The 18,589-nt window shown below is 31.5% G+C and overlaps 1 protein-coding gene and 1 long non-coding RNA gene across 2 annotated transcripts; one reads left to right on the forward strand and one right to left on the reverse strand.

The window, feature by feature from the left end:
* Positions 1 to 1,026: 1,026 nt before the first annotated feature.
* Positions 1,027 to 2,472, reverse strand: LOC112741793 (uncharacterized). The gene is made up of 2 exons (XR_003171628.3): positions 2,160 to 2,472; positions 1,027 to 1,355 (listed from the first exon to the last, which is right to left on the reverse strand). It is a non-coding gene; the product is annotated as an uncharacterized lncRNA (long non-coding RNA).
* A 4,137-nt stretch (positions 2,473 to 6,609) lies between these two features.
* LOC112741794 (isoflavone 3'-hydroxylase) lies at positions 6,610 to 11,890 on the forward strand. Its single transcript, XM_025790905.3, has 3 exons — positions 6,610 to 7,233; positions 7,425 to 7,862; positions 10,997 to 11,890. The coding sequence occupies exons 1-3, from the start codon at positions 6,691 to 6,693 to the stop codon at positions 11,603 to 11,605; spliced, it is 1,590 nt and encodes a 529-aa protein (XP_025646690.1). The 5' UTR covers positions 6,610 to 6,690; the 3' UTR covers positions 11,606 to 11,890.
* Positions 11,891 to 18,589: the final 6,699 nt, after the last annotated feature.

Here is an 18,589-nt window from a genome sequence, read left to right on the forward strand (position 1 = left end):
GGGAGTTATATACACTTAGAAAGTTGACTACCCTTTTATTAACAATTTATAATAAACCTAATCTTAAAGCAAAATATTTATGTTTGTATTTACCACATATCTAAGTAAATTATTTTTTGTTAAGTTTTCTTAAGTAAACGTTTTCATTTAATCTACCATCCATATATAGGAGTTGCGAAATGAATTTTGTTATTCACTATTTCACTAAATAATTTTATTTAAATTAATTAAAATAGAAAGTGTAGTCATTAATTATCTTATGAGACATTTTCATTTGCATTAAAATAAACGTTAAAGTTAATTATTTATCTAAGCATTTCCATTATTCAATTAAATTTTTTTATGTAAATAAATTTATAATTTAAGTGTTTGTACTTATTTGCTTGAATAATTTACTTATAAGTCAAATTAATTCCTGATTCGGTATTTTTATTGTTTATCAGAGACCTCGCCTGTTTCTTCCGAGAAGAGTGAGTCACACACTCCCACCACTAGACGTCATTGCCCCGTATCTGAGGGAGGCTGGGTTTGGTGATGCGTTGCCGCTAAGGAATTTTGTCTTCGACAGCTCTTTGATCACGACATTCGTTGAGCGTTGGCACCCAGAGACCCAAGCCTTCCACATGCCTCAGATTATTAAGAAAGAAAGACCATGATTTCATCGTCTCAAACTCAACAACTGTAAAGGCTATAGGAAGGATATTGCTGTTACCGTCTTGTGCAACTACAATAAGGAGAACACCACCATATTTTTCATATAGATGCATACCATCTAGGAGTGTTCGGTTTGTGATTTGGTTTGATTTTTTGACAAAAACCCATCCAATCTAATGTTATCTTAATTATGCGGTTTGATTTGGTTCGATTTTTTTATTGAGATCATCCGAACCAAACCAAATCAATTAATATTGGTTTAGTTTGGTTCGATTTTTTCGGTTTTCCAATTAATTTCATAAAAAAAAGTCTAAAAATTGCAAGAACGACATGTATACAATATAAAATATACGTTATAAATTTGAAGATAAATTTTCTCCAAAGTACACCATGAGATATATGTAAATTTTTGTTAATCAAAGTACATCATTTGTTGACTAAAAGTTATAAAGTGAAAAATATCAAGTTTCAAAATGCAAATTCCCATCTCCGTTCCACAAAGATGAAAAGTTACTTTATGCCTGTTGTAGAATCTAAATTGCATTAGCAACAACTTCCTCACACAATAAAATGTACTTTGCCTTTAAGACAGTTAAATTCTTTGTACCTCTTGCTTCCATTGTCCCTTCTCCGCTTCCTCTACTGCGTCTTTGGTTCCTCCTTTTGGATTAACAACCTCCAGCCCCTCATAGCCCATTATACTGAGAATTAAAATTACAAATTTTCAACAAACATAAAATCTCCCAGCTCATGTGAAACTGAATTAGCCTAAAACAAACACAAGCTTCATGAAATAAATCAAACAGTTAATAACACATTTCATGTTCTAGTGAAACAGAAAGAAATGAAACCCAATAACTGAAAATAATCACAACAAAATCAAAACTCAAACGGCTTTTACATTAAACTATACGTTTAGATAACTCAAACAACATATATATCTAATAAAACTGCTACATCATTATTTCAATCCAACAAACAAAGAAAACCAAGTAAGATCGATGATCATCCAAACCAAGTTAAATCAGTGATCTTGATTCTTGAACTTCTCTCATACAAAACAATTCACAAAGAAAAGAAAAAGCAATATAAAATTAACAAGTGTGAATCCAAAGGTTCTAAAAGATCTGATACCCATTCACGGATTTTGACATGGCAGTTCTAAAATTGGACAAATTATGCAAACAGAAATTTCAAAAATAATCAAAAATTTCAAAAATACAACAATGAACAATAAACTACATAAACCACATACAACAATCAACAACAATCAGCAATTTCAAATATACACTGAACACAGAGCAGAAATTATTCAACAGAAGCAAAAATTCAAACAAAATAAAATTAGTAACAACTACCAGAAACTCAAAAAAAAATACACTGAACAAAGAACAGAAATTATTCAAACAAAAGTAGAAATTCAAACAAAATAAAATTATTAACAATTACCAGAAATTCAAACAAAAATAAAATGAACATAGAACATAAATCATTCAAATTAACACCTGACTTGGAACCTCCATATCTGGTGTTCGGAGGGGCTGGGTTCGCCAGTTCGACGCTGCTGGGAGGGGATGGTCTAGCGCTGCTGGGTGGCTGGTCCAGCACTGTTGGAAGGGGCTAGGAGGCATTGTTGGGAGGGGCTGGGTGGTGCTGGTTCGGCGGGACTGGGAGGCGCTGGTTTGGCAGGACTAGGAGGGGCTGGGAGGCGCTGGTTCGGCGGGGCTGGGAGGGGTTGGGGAATGGGGTTTCTTTGAGACTGGCCGCGCTAGGTTAGGAGAGTAGGACGTTAGGTTATCTAATGGGGTGGGGTGGGGTAATGGTCTAATGGTTTTTTAGGGTTTTTAAGTTGAATTGTTTGGTTCGGTTAGGTTAGGTTTTTTAGTGTCAGAACCAAAAACCGAACTGAACCGTAAAAAAAAAAAAACAAAACATGATTTTTTTTTGTTTTTTCAGTTTTCGATTTATTTTGTTTTCAATTTTTTCGGTTCAATTGGTCGGTTTTGTTTGGTCCGGATCGGTTTTGAACACTCCTAGTACCATCGACAAAGACAAATGACTTGCAATGCTTGAAAGCATCAACATAGGGAGGAAAGGCCCAAAATACCTTATCAAACATGCTGTAGTCACGCACCATGAGGTGCCCATCATAGTACGATGCAACGATGATCTCACATATAGTTCCAGGACAATAACTCTATAGCGCTTGCAGCAACCTCGGCACCTTGTTGTAAGACTCCTTCCAATCACCGTATATCTATGCAATCGCCTTTTGCTTTGCCATCCAAACCTTCCTGTACGAGGGTTCGAAATGATAGCTCTGCCTAACTGCACCTTGTAGAACTGAGATGCTGACGGTCGGATTTGATTGTATTAACGGGAGGATGACACGGCAGATGAGACTACTATCAAACTGTTGGTGGTCCTGCAACATTGTGGGTGCTAAACACGTATGCACTCCACCCACCCTACGCACCTCCCTAGCGAAATAGAACAACAGTGGTAAACATGTTCAACAAGCATAACAACGACAAATGACAACATTGAATACAATGAATCCTTAACGTACTAGTATCCGAGATTCTATCGGAGAGTAACACGGAGACTCCAAGGGCATCTTGCAGCATGTTGTCGACAACGCACATGGTACTTCAATCGATCGGACTCCACCACTCGATATTCAACACTTCTGCGAATGCTGTAATTCTTAACACCCTGCACTACTGCATCTCTGCTTTTGATTCTATGGCCAACCCTAAAGTCCACCCCACTATCCAAGTTGTAATCTTCCTCACTCGTGTTGCCTAATGGATTCTTCTCGTGCATCGCATTCAGATCTAACGTACTATAGTGACTGGGTATAGATGACAAGGCCGGAATTGAACAGGGAGAGGCAGAAGATACCTACGTGATGCCTTAACCGGGATCTCCGGTACAAACTCATCCTCATCATCATCTTCGGAGGAACCTCTCTCGCTGCTATCCGCAACATACTCCTCGTCGAACTCCTCACCATCGACCTCCATGTCTTCCACTGGACTGGCAACATGAATTGGTGGTGGTGCGAGAGGTGGGTCATCCTGGATGAAGTCTGACGACCCAGATCCTCCACCACCACCGACATCTCCAACCTCCGTAGAAAGCTCCATCACTTGCTCTGCCACGATTCTCCCATAGATGTCAAACATCAGGCGCACATGCTCATCGCCATGGAGCCAAAACAGACGAAACCGAAATACTCTGTTTTCCATCAGTGCTAGCAACCTATACCCCACTCTTCCGATCTCTTTTCTCCCACTCCCACCGACGCTACCCAATATCAGACTCTTCAATTCTGCCAATGAACTTACTGGCCAGGTACGTAACAAAATGGGATTCTCATACTCAAATGTTACATCATTATCATTATTTCTTATACGGCAATTTGGATACACATTTACAACCAAGAAACTATTACTACTAGACATTTTGGCTTATTTTCAGAAGCAATAGATAGCAAAGAAGTAGTAAAATATTTGTGGAAGATACAAAGAGTTGCATATCCTTTTATAGCCATTGAAAATTTGTCTTAACGTATCTCATTTACACTGTAAACGTTATAATGACCCACTTATCTTGTTTACACTGTAAACGAAATATACGCCTGCATTTATTCTCAGTCTTATCTCGTTTACAGTATAAACGAGATGCGTGTTTACTTATTTCGTTTATACTGTAAACGAGATAAGTGATATGATGCTTTTCGGTAAAAACGTTCGTAAATACTTATTTACGTAATGAGTAAAGTATCGTTTTTGTCCCCAACGTTTGGGGTAAGTCCTATCTGTGTCCCTAACGTTTAAATCGTCCTATTTGTATCCTTAACGTTTATAAAAGTGATTCAATGTTATCCTACTATCAATTATACTAACAAATCAGATTATATTTTTCAATTATTCTCACTTGAATGTATTCATTCTCAATTAGGTCCCACTTGGATGTCTTTGATTTTAATATTATACCCATTATTTGTGTTTAGATTCAATTATGTCCCTAAAAAAGTGAATTATGTAAATGTTGTAGAAATTAGTTTCAACATTTGATGAGTTATTTTTCGGAATAGATCATCGATTCTATCACAGACATTTGTATTCTAACTTCAAGAATAGATTTTTAAAACTCAAACTAAAGCGCTCATGATGTGTAATTGACGGCAGGATAACATTGAATCACTTTTACAAACGTTAGGGATACAAATAGGACGATTTAAACGTTAGGGACATAAATAAGATTTACCCCAAACGTTGGGGATAAAAACGATACTTTACTCTTACGTAATTAATATATTAATGATATTTATTTTATTCATTTAAAAAAAATTCCATCCAAATCCAATTATTAAAACTATTTTAAAAAATATATATTTAAAATATAATTATTTTTGTCATATTTTAAAAATTTATTTATAATTATTTTAACCATAACTATTTTAATCGATGGATAAACATTTTACGGTCATATTTGATTTGATCTGTGAACTGCCGGCAACTTCCATTGTTGACTCTCTCCATTGTATACCAAATACAAACTCACCGGCCTAGCAAACTTCTAGACTCGCCAAACCATTGCATCACACACGACTCAATCCAAAATACAAAACAACAAACACCACACAGTTCCAAAGTTACAATACATCAAACTACCTCCCATCTCAAATAAATATTCAATTACGTATTGTTGTTAGAAAATAAATTAAAGTTGTCACCGAAAACTTGTTTTTTATTTAAGTTAAATATATGAAACAAAATTATTCTTATTAGGTTTTCTTCTTTTCATATTTGTTTGTCCACTTATTATTCTCATTTTTTCCAATTTGTAGAATTACCGGAAAAATATAGTTCTAAAATTTAATACAAATGGAATTTGTATCTACCTAAATTAATTATTGAGTTACTATAATATTTTTAAAAAGTAATAATTTCAGAAAAAAATATTTATAAAGAAATAGTAGTAGGATTTAAAATAAGCTGAGTAGAAATAGTTTATGATCTCTTAATTGTTTTCTTAATTTCAAATAAATTATTCTTTTTTAAAAAAATCTCTTCTACACATAAATGTTTATATAGAAAATTAATATAATATTAATTAATTTATTTTTCAGTTAAACCCCTAAATTAATGGACGAGGGTCATAAAATTACTTATCCTATTTTTTTTATTTATAGACATTTTGATATTATAGCTATGTCATGAAATGACTTATAAAAAGTTTAAACTATTGGATATAAGTATATAAAAAGTTATATATCTTAGCATGACAATAATATAAACACAATAAAAATTAAACGATAGTTATTGCTATCAAAGATAATTTTGTAACCATTTTTTAAAATTTTTAAGACTCTAATACATTAAATCATTTCTCTAATATACCACATGGAAGATCAAAATTTTTCAAACACAGTTTGATGCTAAGATATCAACTCTTTTCTAACCTACAACAACCAGTCAAAAATTAACAAAGATTAATGGTTAGGTTATTATAGTAGAAAGGGAAAGAAAACTCTTTTTGCAAACACTTATTTAAAAATGAAAGAAATAATTGTAGAAAACTCCAATATTTTGTCTTTAAATTTTTTAAAAATTGTGTATATCAAAATTAATCATTATGTATTTGTATATAATATATATTATTTAATTTATTTTTAATATATTTTTTATATTTTAATATATATTTTATATTATTATTTAATTTTAATAGTTATTTTTAGTATACATCTAACATAATTAATTTTATATTTATATTTATTTTTTAGTGATTGATTTTAATGATGGATTTTAACTTCAGCCTAATATGATTCTAATATTACATTTTTTTTCTCTCAATTTTTGCATCCATCCATTATTACTCTGATGGATTGTTAGTTAAAAAAAAAAAAAAATTGTTTGTTCAGCCAAAACCAACTATGCAAGTGCTAACAAACAATAATCACCATATCAATTTAAAGGGAAAAAAATGGGATTAATAAAGATGCTACTCCCACAAAACAAACTATAAATGCTTGTCCTAAACTCACAATACAACACACACAGTCACACACAAACAAAAAGCAGAGTTTCAGTATCACTAAAAATGGCAACCTCCATTTACTACTACTTACTTCTTACACTTTCCTTCATCATCACTCTCAAACTCTTTTTCCGGTTCCAATCTAGAAGGTTCAAGAACCTTCCGCCAGGGCCGCCAACTCTTCCCTTCCTCGGAAACCTTCACTACCTGAAGCCACCGGTCCACCGCATCTTCGCTGGCCTCGCCGCCTCCTATGGCGACATCATGTCACTTTGGTTTGGCAACCGCCTCGTGGTGGTTGTGTCCTCGCCGTCCTTGGCGCATGAATGTTTCACCAAGAACGATGTCGTCTTGGCCAACCGTCCCCGCTTTCTTACCGGAAAGTACATATTTTATAACTACACTACATTGGGTTCTGCCTCGTATGGTGATCACTGGCGCAACCTCCGCCGCATTACCACCGTCGATGTCCTCTCCAGCCACCGCCTCAACTCCTTCCTCGATGTCCGAAAGGACGAGACTAAGAGACTGGTAAGTTACTCCTAATTTTTTTTATCAACTATACTAAATGTGAACTAAAATAAAATATATATTAAAATATAAAATATAAATTAAAAATAAATTAATCCATACATAATCCATATATTTAGTGTTTTTTTTAGATTATATAATTTTTTGGATTCCAAATAATATAATAGGTAAACTTTTGTTTAATTTAACAGATCGAGAAACTATGGAAGGACACACGTAATGGTGAATTCGTGAAGGTTGAACTAAGGTCAAGACTAACAGAAATGACATTCAACGGAATGATGAGGATGATCTCCGGTAAGAGGTACTACGGCGACGATGTGGAAATGAATGACGTGGAGGAGGCGAAGCAATTCCGGGAAATCATAACGGAAATTCTGTCGTTGCTGGGAGCAAGCAACAAAGGCGACTTCATGCCGTTGGCCAAGTTCTTCGATTTCGACCACTTGGAGAAGAGGCTCAAGAATATCGCCAAGAGAGCCGATTCCTTCTTGCAAGGCCTCATCCAAGAGCACCGCGTTGCCGCCGGCAGCAACGCCGACAGCGACACCATGATTTTTCATCTCTTGAAGCTTCAAGAGACACAGCCCGAGTATTACTCTGATCTCATGATTAAGGGCCTTATTCAGGTATTTACAACTCTATCTTTAGGTAATTTACTCACTAAAGTTGTGTCGGTACAAAGATCGTCAAATAACAATTTAACCCAATTTATTCATGGTAGTTATTTGTATATAATTGTTTTTATACGAAACTACGAAAGTTAATATTTAAAAATTATTAAAAATAATTTAATATTTAATATATTTGATTAAATTATTATTAAATATTTTTTAAAAAATATTAAAAATCATTAAAATTTATAATTTTTGGTTATTATTTAATTATTAATTTTATTTTATATTTTTAAATATTAATAATTAATTGATAAATAAAAATAATAATTTTTAATAATTTTTTATTTTTTAATTTTTAACAATTAATTTTACATAAAAATAAGTGTGGATAAATTATGTTAAATTATATAAATTTTTATTTATCGTGATAATTTAAACGTGAATAGTCACCGTCAAGTATTTTGACTAAGTAATGAGAATATGACATGTAATAAAGTTTTATTATTGGTCAATTTTTGTTGTTGTATGAAAATGACTAAACCAATTGATTTTTAAACATAAAACATGAAATAGTTAATGACGAAAGCACTCTTAATCAATATTACTTATTTTATTTGATTTTTTTTAAAGTTAATTCTATTGGTTTAGTTGTTCATATAGTTTTAATTAATTTTTAAAAAAAATATAGTTTGACACAAAAAATTGAATCACATATCATAATTTAGTATTTGAATGAAGATATAAAAAATATGGTATAATTTTTTATTTTATTATACGTTAAATAAATTAAAAACAATATTTTTATAATATATAAAAATTAAATCTTAAAATTTATTATTCAATAATTAAAATAAAATATTTTTATATATGGATAATTATAAAATTTTTGTTGAAACATCATCTCATATATTTTTGCTCTTGTATGCACGTTGGATACGCATCTCTTGAGTTTGTCTTGATTTATGATGATTGTCACATCACTAGCTATTAGAGATAGCACTCTCTTACGTCCAAAAAAAAAAAAAAGAGATAGCACTCTCTTGTTACCAAACATTTGACCTTTTTTTAAAGAAAAAGTATATTTTTTATTTTTACTATATTTTTTAAATTTTAAAAATATTTTTAAATTTTTTATTTTATTTTTAAATTTTTTATTTGTATTAAATATAATCTTAATAATTAAATTTTTAGAAAATTTTTTAGACTAATTTAATAATGATATATAATAATTATGTTTAGTTTATTTGTGTTAAAATTATTGTTGAATTAATCTTAAATTTTTTTAAAATTAATCGTCAAATATATATTTAATGTAAATAAAAAATTTTAAAAATAAAATTCAAACAAAATAAAAATTAAAAATATTTTTAAATTTTTTAACAAATTTTAAAAATAAAAAATATACTTCGCCTCTTTTCTAAATTGAAAGGAAATTCAAAACCACGATTTACATTTAAAAGGGGGTTCCGTGTAGATGTTTTTAACTATCTAAATATAAAATTATCCATTAAGAATAATAATAAGTGTAAAATAAATAAAAACTACACCAAAATCTAAGAATTATAGGTTTAAGAAAAAAGTTTGGAAAATAATATCTTTAATTAATATTTAGTCACTTTTTATTGTCTAAGAAAATATTATATTTGAATTTTTTTATTAATTACTTATTAGATAAAAATAGATTCATTCCAAAATTAGACCGTACATTAAATATATAAAATATTTTTTATTATTGTAATATATTATTTTATTATATTTAATTTAATCTTAATTGAATTTTTAAATATTTTAAATATTTTATTTTATTAATTTAATAACCAAAATGTAATTTTACAAAACATTGAAATTTTGTAATTATAACTTTGTAAGTTTAGAATTGACTGCCAACAATATGATGTGATTCTTGAAGGTTGAAGCAATGGAAAAATGGTTAAGAATCAGGATTTCAATGATTTTTATCCGTTAATTTTAATTATATATTATATATAATTTTTATAATTAAAATTAATAATTAAAAATTTAAAATAGTAATGTATCAATACATTTAAAATTTTTTTAAAAATAAAAAATAATTTTAAAAAATTGACGAATTTAAATTTGCTTAAACTTATCTGGATATATCTTTTTAATTTCATGACACCTCACCTAAATTTAGTTAGTACAATCATTTGACTTTTGTACATAAACTCTTTTTTTAAAAATATTTATCTGAAATTTGAAATAAATTTTTGTTGAAGTTACTTGTTAAGATTACTTGTATTAAAAAATTTAATATTTTTCTTTATAATATATAAAATAGATTTATTGAAAATTGAAAATTTTATATTTTTAAAAATACAAATTATCTATATTAAAAGGTGGTTTATTAAAATAATGGTCAATTTTTAATATCAAGATAATATTAATTATTCTTTCAACATCTTTAATTTAATTATGATTATTGAGTAAGTATTGAATATGTTTTGTAATTTTATCTATTTATATAAAAATTTAATTTTAATACACTTTCAGTATAAAACTGTTTTACATGTATATTTAATTACGTATTATAATGTCAACAAAAAAATTAATTTTTATATTAACTATGTGAATGATTATCTAAAACAATAGATGTGACTAAATGATTGTACAAAATATTTTATACTATTAATATATCAAAATTAAACACTTTGTATAGTTTCAAAACATTACTAAAATTCATTTTTACCTTTTTCTTAATATGTTTATTTTTTAACTATTATTTTAAAACATAAAGAGTATTATTTAAATTAGGTTTAATTAGTCTGTTAGTTCCTATAGTTTCATAAAATTTTTAATTAGGTCCTTATATTTTTTTTTTTAAATTGGGTTCCTGCACCAAAATTTTTTTTCAATTAAGTCCCTCTTAGTAGTAATTGACTTAATTTTATAGGGACCCAACTAAAAAAAAAAAAAGAATTGATAGAGGGACCTAAATAAAAAAAAATGTAGGGACTCAATTAAAAAAAAATTTGGTGCAAACACTCAATTAAAAGAAAAAAAAAAGTATAGGAACCTAATTGAAAATTTTGCAAAACTGTAAGTACGAGTAAAGTAATTAAATTTGAAATTCACAATAAAGTATTTAATTTGCATTTGGTTTCCACTTTCAATGAATAAAATTTCAGGCTATGCTTCTTGCTGGAACAGACACATCAGCTGTAGCAATGGAATGGGCTATGGCTGAATTACTAAACCACCCAGAAATAATGAAGAAGGTAAAAGATGAATTAGACACACAAATAGGAAAAGACCGTTTAGTAGAAGAACAAGATTTGTCAAAGCTACCATACCTTCAAAACGTTATTTCTGAAACACTTAGATTGCACCCTCCAGCACCGTTACTATTGCCTCATTCTGCCTCAGAAGATTGCACCATTGGAGGTTACAACATTCCAAAAGATACCATAGTTTTGACAAATGTATGGCTAATTCATAGAGATCCTAATATTTGGGCCGATGCAGAGAGTTTTAGGCCCGAGAGGTTCGAAAAAGAAGGGGAAGAGAACAAGCTCATTCCATTTGGGCTTGGAAGAAGGGCTTGTCCTGGATTGGTCCTGGCCCAACGAACTTTGGGCCTTACTTTGGGTTTGTTGATCCAATGCTTTGAATGGAAAAGAGCGAGTGAGGAAAAGCTTGACATGGCTGAAGATAAAGGGATTGCAATGCCAATGAAAATTCCATTCAAATCTTTGTGCAAAGCACTACCAACTGTCAAGAATATTATGAATTACTAATAGGTTCTGTTTACGGAAACAACAAAAATTAATCTTTAATTAGTAAACAAAAATTTTATATATCTCTAAAATTTATGTTGGCTGATTATGGGATAATTTTTATTGTTTCTCTAAATTTATGCGTACTCATAATTAGTTATGTTGTATATTATAAAGTATATGTGCTATGATGAAATAAACATGTGTATTTATTAAGCGTAGTAAAGTAAGAGATTCATAAGGGCATAATGTACAGTTGTTGTCAGTTTAGGAGAAATAATTTTGGTGATTAGCTTATATGCCAAAGCTGATTAGTCTATTCGAGTATAGTTTGTTGCAGAATGCAAATACTCACGAAGTTACTCACGATTAAAATGAAGGAAGGAGTAAATGGATAGATGACAATTAAGATTTATCATTTATCTTGAAAAAGTATATGACAAGTTAAATTAGCAATTTATTCAAAATGCATCACTTTTTGTGTTTTTTTTTTTTCGTATTTCTTCAAGTTTCTATGCAGATTTTATTGGTATTTTTTTAAAGATAATTTCTATTTAACTTTCTACTCGTTAGTCATTATATCCCATTAATTATAAAAAAAAGTATTGACAAAAAATGTTAACCCTCTAAAATTTGTAGTTATGTTATTGGTATAATACAATCATGTTAGATATTAATTATGTATGAGCCAACATTAGTCAACAAATTTTTTTTTTTGGTTTTTCCACGGTATTTCCCAACCCGACAGGTCAAGGACTAATCCATCGCGGTACTGAACTCTATTTAAGAGTTTGTCGCTGGCCAATGGTATTCCCACTTGTAATTTGTTTAAGTTCAGAGGAATTACAAATTTTATTAATATATCTCTGAAATTAAACACTTGTAATTTATTTCTTTTCCGTTTTTATTAATAAAATTTTTCTACTTTTACTTGTTCTACGTTTATGTTTCTTTCTTCATCTTCTCTTTAATTTTTCATTTGTTTTAATTTCTGCAATTTACTTTGCCTTTGGCACTTTGCATTTCTTTGTTTATTTGTTACTTTCAATCCTTTTTAATTCTTATTGACGATACAATTGCGATATTGAGATACCCACATTTTCTTTTAAACATTAAAAAAAATTTGAGTAAAACAAATTGGCACGCCCAGTGGGACTTTGTCAATAGATTGTAGTTTGTCAAAAGAAAAAAATCAGGAGTTTTGAATTTGCATGTGATTACGTAGTGGGAAGATTGTGTTTCCAGGGACCAAGAAATTAGCATCAGTTGACATGTCAAATATATCTGCAACATCTTCTTCTACTTCCAGCGATGAGACTAGAGAAAATGAGTCCGAAAATTCTCCCATGATTTCAAACGCAGAGCCTCCCTTGCTGTCAGTGAGGCATGATGGCGTTGGCCGTGCCCATCTAGGGTTAAATGCAACTCACATAAATACCGTGGGGTGGCTGCCTTATGGCTTGCCACCAGAGTATGTCCCCTCCATGGTGACACAAGGATTGTCTGTACCTCTCAACTCAACTTTTCAAAATCCTCTGTACCAGAATGCATATGGCATGTCAAATGTACCTATTTCTGGGGTGTCAGGTTCACATATATAACAACAAAATTTTTCACACGCTATTAACACAGAAAATAACAGCGCATCTAATTCTACTACACCCACTGTTACTAGGGTAGAAAACTCCAGACTTGTGCTTCCTGACATGTCAAGAGCAATGTCTGTTAATCAACCTAGTCAAATCGTTGGATCTTTAGCAAATATTAGGAAATAGATGGATGAAAGCCACCATGATCTAGTAAACATGTTAACTCATCAAATGGTGACTGTTTTGAATCCTCTTTTAGAAAACACAAATACTAGAATTGAACAATTAAATAGGCAAGTTAATAGAATTGCTACTGTGGTAAATTTAGAAGAAAATGATAACCATGGTTTAGGGTTTGATAATGTCAACCAAAATGGTGGAGCAATTTCTAATTATGATATTCATATGTCTAGACAATGCTGATGATATGTTGAAAAGACTTAGGCAAAACAACTTAGGGGGCATTATAATCTAGCTAGGAATGTCGAACAAGTTTTAAACTGTTTGAAATTTAATGTTAGTTGCTTAAATAGGCCATATTTCGTGTCCGCTTTTCCTGAATGTATCCAACAAGCAGAGCTTCCAAGGGGTTAGAAAATTCCAAAATCCCTTACAAAATTTTCTGGAGAAGAAAATGAGTCCACAATAAAGTATATTGTTCGATGTACTGTTGAAATTGGGGAAGTAGCTTCTAATGAATATCTCAAGATGAGATATTTTCCTTCTTCTTTAACAAAAAAATGCATTTACATGGTTTTCCAACTTGAGACCAAATTTTATTCATTCTTGGGCGCAGTTAGAAAGAAATTTTCATGATCAATTTTTTTTCGAGGTGAATTGAAAGTTAGCCTTATGGACTTATTCTCTATCAAACGTGCAGAGGGAGAATCCATTGACACTTATTTGGCACGGTTTAGAAACATGAGAAATAAGTGTTTTACTCCGATTTCAGAAACTGAAGTTGTCAAAATGGCTACTAATGGGTTATAATTTGGAGTTAGGAAGAAACTTGTCAATCAACATACTTTAGATTTTTTCCAGTTAGCTGAGAGAGTAAGACAAATAGAGCAAATTAAGAAAGAAAAAGAAAATTTCAAAAAGGGTTCTAAAAAGGTTGCATATGTTGATTGTTTTTCCGATAGCAGTGATTCAGATGAGAAAGAAGTTTATATTGCTGAATTATGTGGGGGTCCTTCTTATGTATGCAAATCTTTGAAGCCTGTTAAAGAAAAAAAAGTTTCTTTATATTCCAAAATTAAAAATAAGACCTATTCTTTTGATATTTCTAAGAAAGATCAAATATTTGAAGTTTTATTAAAAGATAAGCAGCTTATTTTACTAGAAGGAAAAAAGATGCCTTCAGCTGATGAAATAAAAAATAAAAATTTTGTAAGTTTTATTAGATATTCTCACACACTATTAATAATTGCGTATGTTTTATGGATTTGATACAAAAATCCATTGAGGAGGGAAGGTTGAAGTTTGAGGATAAAACTACTATGAAGGTGGACACTGAACCGTTTGCTGCTGATTCAAATTATGTTGAGCCATTCAATTTGTCGGTCAACATGGTAGGAATTGAAGCTACAGTGACTAGTGCTCAAGATGAAAATAAAGACCTGAGAATTTTTTAGCAAGACAAAAAGCCAATTTTTTCTCATCCTAGTGAGAATTTGTTAGATTTTTTGTTGAGAATTAAAGAATCTGACAGCACTATCGCTATGTGCCCAAAGTGTAGTGCTATTTTTGACAAGGAAGCTGCAAAGGAGTTTGAAAAGTACAAAATTGAAGAGAAAGAAAATGCTGAGTTGAAAAAGAAGATTGCTGAAAAAGAGAATAAAACCAATGAGCTAAAACAAAAGATAGCTGAGGGAAAACAAAAGTTGGGCAGTCAGACTTCTTTGAACAAGTGTGTCAACAGCGCTTGGATACAATCCGTCCACCAGAAGATGAAGACTATAGTTATGATTGATAAAAAACTCGATGGATTTTTTCAAAAGACAAGGGTTCCTCCCACCAAAATTTCAAATAATAAATGGGTCCAGAATGTGAAAAATGTACAGAATCAACCTATCGCTTTCTCAAGAGGGCAAAACAAGTGGGTGAGACCTAGACCTTTTAAACTCAGGTACTACGAGTCCCAGTTATGGGTCCAGAATGTGAAAAATGTGCCGAATCAACCGACCGCTTTCTCAAGAAAGCAAAACAAGTGGGTGAGGCCTAGACCTTTTAAGCTCAGGTACAACGAGTCCCAGTTATGGAACATGAATCATGCACAAGATGGAGGTGGTGTATATATTCCAAAAAATATATCTATTCCTTCAAAGCCAATTTATTCTTGTTATAATCCTAACATGCAGCAGGTTTCCTAATTATTCTCCTTGGCCAAGTTGTCAAAATATTCCAAAGTATTCTTCTTTTACAACCTTTGAGCAAAAAGAGAATATACTTGAGTATGTTCCTTTAGATTCATACAAGGAGCACGGTGTAAATTTTTCTCCTTTGTCAACCATGGCTAAGTCTGCAAAAACAGGAAATTCTTCCAATCACCCTAAATACAATAAAAATGTAAAGAAGAATCTTACTGGAAAGAAGGTAATGGTTGAAAACAAGGGAGAAAAAGATGAAGATTTAATTACTGACAATTTTGACACTGATTTTGATGACAACTTAGAAGCGATATTTGGTGTTAAGCAACCTATAGCTGTGGTGTCAATACTGCCTGAGGAGTATAGTCATGTCCGGGAAGTAGAATCATTAGAAGATAATTGTTATGATGTCTTTCTTGGATGCGAATGCTTATTGCTAGATGACAATATGTGTGGTGGAGGATTGTTTGAGAAACCTACTAAAAATGATAAGAAACATTTGCGTCCACTGCATATCAAGGCTCGTGTTGATGGAAGGATAGTCAATAAGATTTTGGTTGACGGAGGAGCTGCTGTCAATATCATGCCTGAAAGAATGATGGGAAGGCTTGGAAAGACTGAAAAAGATTTGATCAAAAGTAGCATTGGGGTGACAGATTTTAATGGAAGAACTTCTTCTGTTAGAGGTGTGGTTCTACTGTCAATTGAGGTTGGTTCTGTCAATACGCCAACTCTGTTTGTTGTTGTTCTATCTAAAGCTAGTTTTAAATTACTTTTGGAACGTGATTGTATTCATGGAATGGGTGCTATTCTATCCACTTTACATCAAAAATTAATTTTTTGGAATAAAGATGGAGGAGTGAAAGAAGTTCTTGCTGACAATAGTACCTGTTACTATGATGAGATGCATGTGGAGTTCAGGATGTATAATCCTGGAGTCAAGCTGCTGACAGTTGACACCAAGGCATTTAATCATAAAAATATTGAAATGTACAAAATAGATATGAATGGTTTTATTTTGGTCCCTAAGGCCAGGGCGGATACGGCCTCAGGAGAGACTTAGATGATGAGTTTAACGAGCCAACTGGCTCGGCTGTCAGCCTATATGGCGGACAGAGAAGGGTGCATTGATAGTGTACCTTATGATTGTATATATGATGATGGTCTTTTAGGTTTTGAAAAAAAAAATAATACTAACAATGTGAAAAAAGTTGAGGTGCAGGATCCTTTGGAGGAGGTAGATATTGGTAACAGTGATCATCCTAGACCAACATATATGAGCAAGATGTTGCCTGATGATTTCAAAAAAGAAATAGTGGAGATATTATAGGAATATTGTGACTGTTTTGCATGGGATTATAAAGAAATACCAGGTTTGAGTCGTGAATTAGTAGAGCATCAATTACCACTGAAAGCCAATGTCAAACCTATCAAGCAGCCACCAAGGAGATTTGCTCCTGAAGTCGTGCAGAAGATTAAAGAAGAGATTGAAAGACTTCTTAAGGCTAAGTTCATAAGAACAGCAAGGTATATCAATTGGATTTCTAATGTGGTTCCTGTCATGAAAAAGAATGAAAAATTAAGGGTTTGCATTGATTTTAGAGATTTAAATTCTGCAACACCAAAAGATGAATATCCAATGCCTATAGCTGATATGTTGATAGATTCTACTGTCGGTCATGAAATTTTAAATTTTATGGATGGATATTCAGGTTATAATCAAATATATATCGTTGAAGAAGATGTGTCAAAAACTGCATTTAGGTGTCTAGGTGCTTTAGGAACTTTTGAATGGGTTGTGATGCCATTTGGGCTCAAAAATGTTGGTGCAACTTATCAAAGGGCGTTGAATAAAATTTTTCATGACTTTATTGGAAATTTTATGGAGATTTATGTTGACGATGTGGTTGTCAAATCAAATGCTAAAAAAGAGCATCTAGACAATTTAAAAAAAGCATTTGAAAGAATGAGAAAGCATAAATTAAAAATAAATCCCTTAAAATGTACTTTTGGTGTTAGTGTGGAAATTTTCTTAGATTCTTGGTGCAGAAAAAAGGGATTGAAATTGACAAGAACAAGACAAATGCTATCTTAAAGGCTCTTCCTCCAGCCAACAAAAAATAACTACAAGCATTTTAGGGGAAGGTCAATTACCTTAGAAGGTTCATTTCCAATCTGTTAGGAAAAACTAAGGTTTTTACGCCTCTGATCAAGTTGAAAAAGAGGAAGAATTTCAGTGGAAGGTAGAGCACCAGGAAGCTTTTGACAGCATCAAGCAGTACTTGACTAGTCCTCCTGTTATAGCACCTCCAAAGCACGGAGCACCTTTAAAACTTTATGTGTCAGCTTCTGAAGTAACAATTGGCAGAATGTTGGCTCAAGAAGATGAGGACGGCAACGAAAGAGTAATTTATTACCTAAGTCGTGTGCTAAATGATGTTGAGAGCCGTTATTCTCCAATTGAGAAACTTTATTTAGCTTTATATTTTTCTTGTTTGAAACTTAAGTACTATTTAATTCCTAGGAATATTTATGTAATTTCTAAGTTTGATGTTCTTAAATATATGTTGTCTTCTCCAATATTGCATGGTAGACTAGGAAAATGGATGTTGGTCTTAACGAAATTTTCTTTACATTTTGTTTCTGCGAGAGCTATTAAGTGTCAAGTTCTAGCTGATTTTCTGGTTGACCATCCTTGTATTGACATTGATGAGAGTTTACTGGGTTTTGTTGGTTTGGTGCTTTAGAAATTATATTTTGACGGTTCATGTCATAAGGGTGGTATTGGTATAGGTATGTTAATTATTTCTCCGAGTGGCGAGCCAAGTAAATTCTTCTTTAAATTGAATTATTCATGTTCCAACAATGAGGCAGAATATGAAGCGTTAATAATGGGACTGGAATTATTATTAGAAAGAGGAGTAAAAAATTTAGAAATTTTTGGAGATTCACAGCTTGTAGTCCGTCAAGTATCACTTGAGTATATGTGTGTTAGTGAAAATCTAAGAAAGTATTTGAATATGGTTACAAAGTTGTTGAGCGAGTTT

The sequence above is a fragment of the Arachis hypogaea genome, chromosome 14 (genome assembly GCF_003086295.3).
Source record: "Arachis hypogaea cultivar Tifrunner chromosome 14, arahy.Tifrunner.gnm2.J5K5, whole genome shotgun sequence".
In the NCBI taxonomy this organism is placed as follows: Eukaryota; Viridiplantae; Streptophyta; class Magnoliopsida; order Fabales; family Fabaceae; genus Arachis; species Arachis hypogaea.

Excerpts from the sequence above, each read along its gene's own strand:
- LOC112741794 (XM_025790905.3), top strand. The coding sequence starts at position 6,691 with ATGCTTGTCCTAAACTCACAATACAACACACACAGTCACACACAAACA. Across the intron at positions 7,234-7,424 it reads AGGACGAGACTAAGAGACTG|ATCGAGAAACTATGGAAGGA; the intron begins GTAAGTTACTCC and ends TTAATTTAACAG. Across the intron at positions 7,863-10,996 it reads TGATTAAGGGCCTTATTCAG|GCTATGCTTCTTGCTGGAAC; the intron begins GTATTTACAACT and ends ATAAAATTTCAG.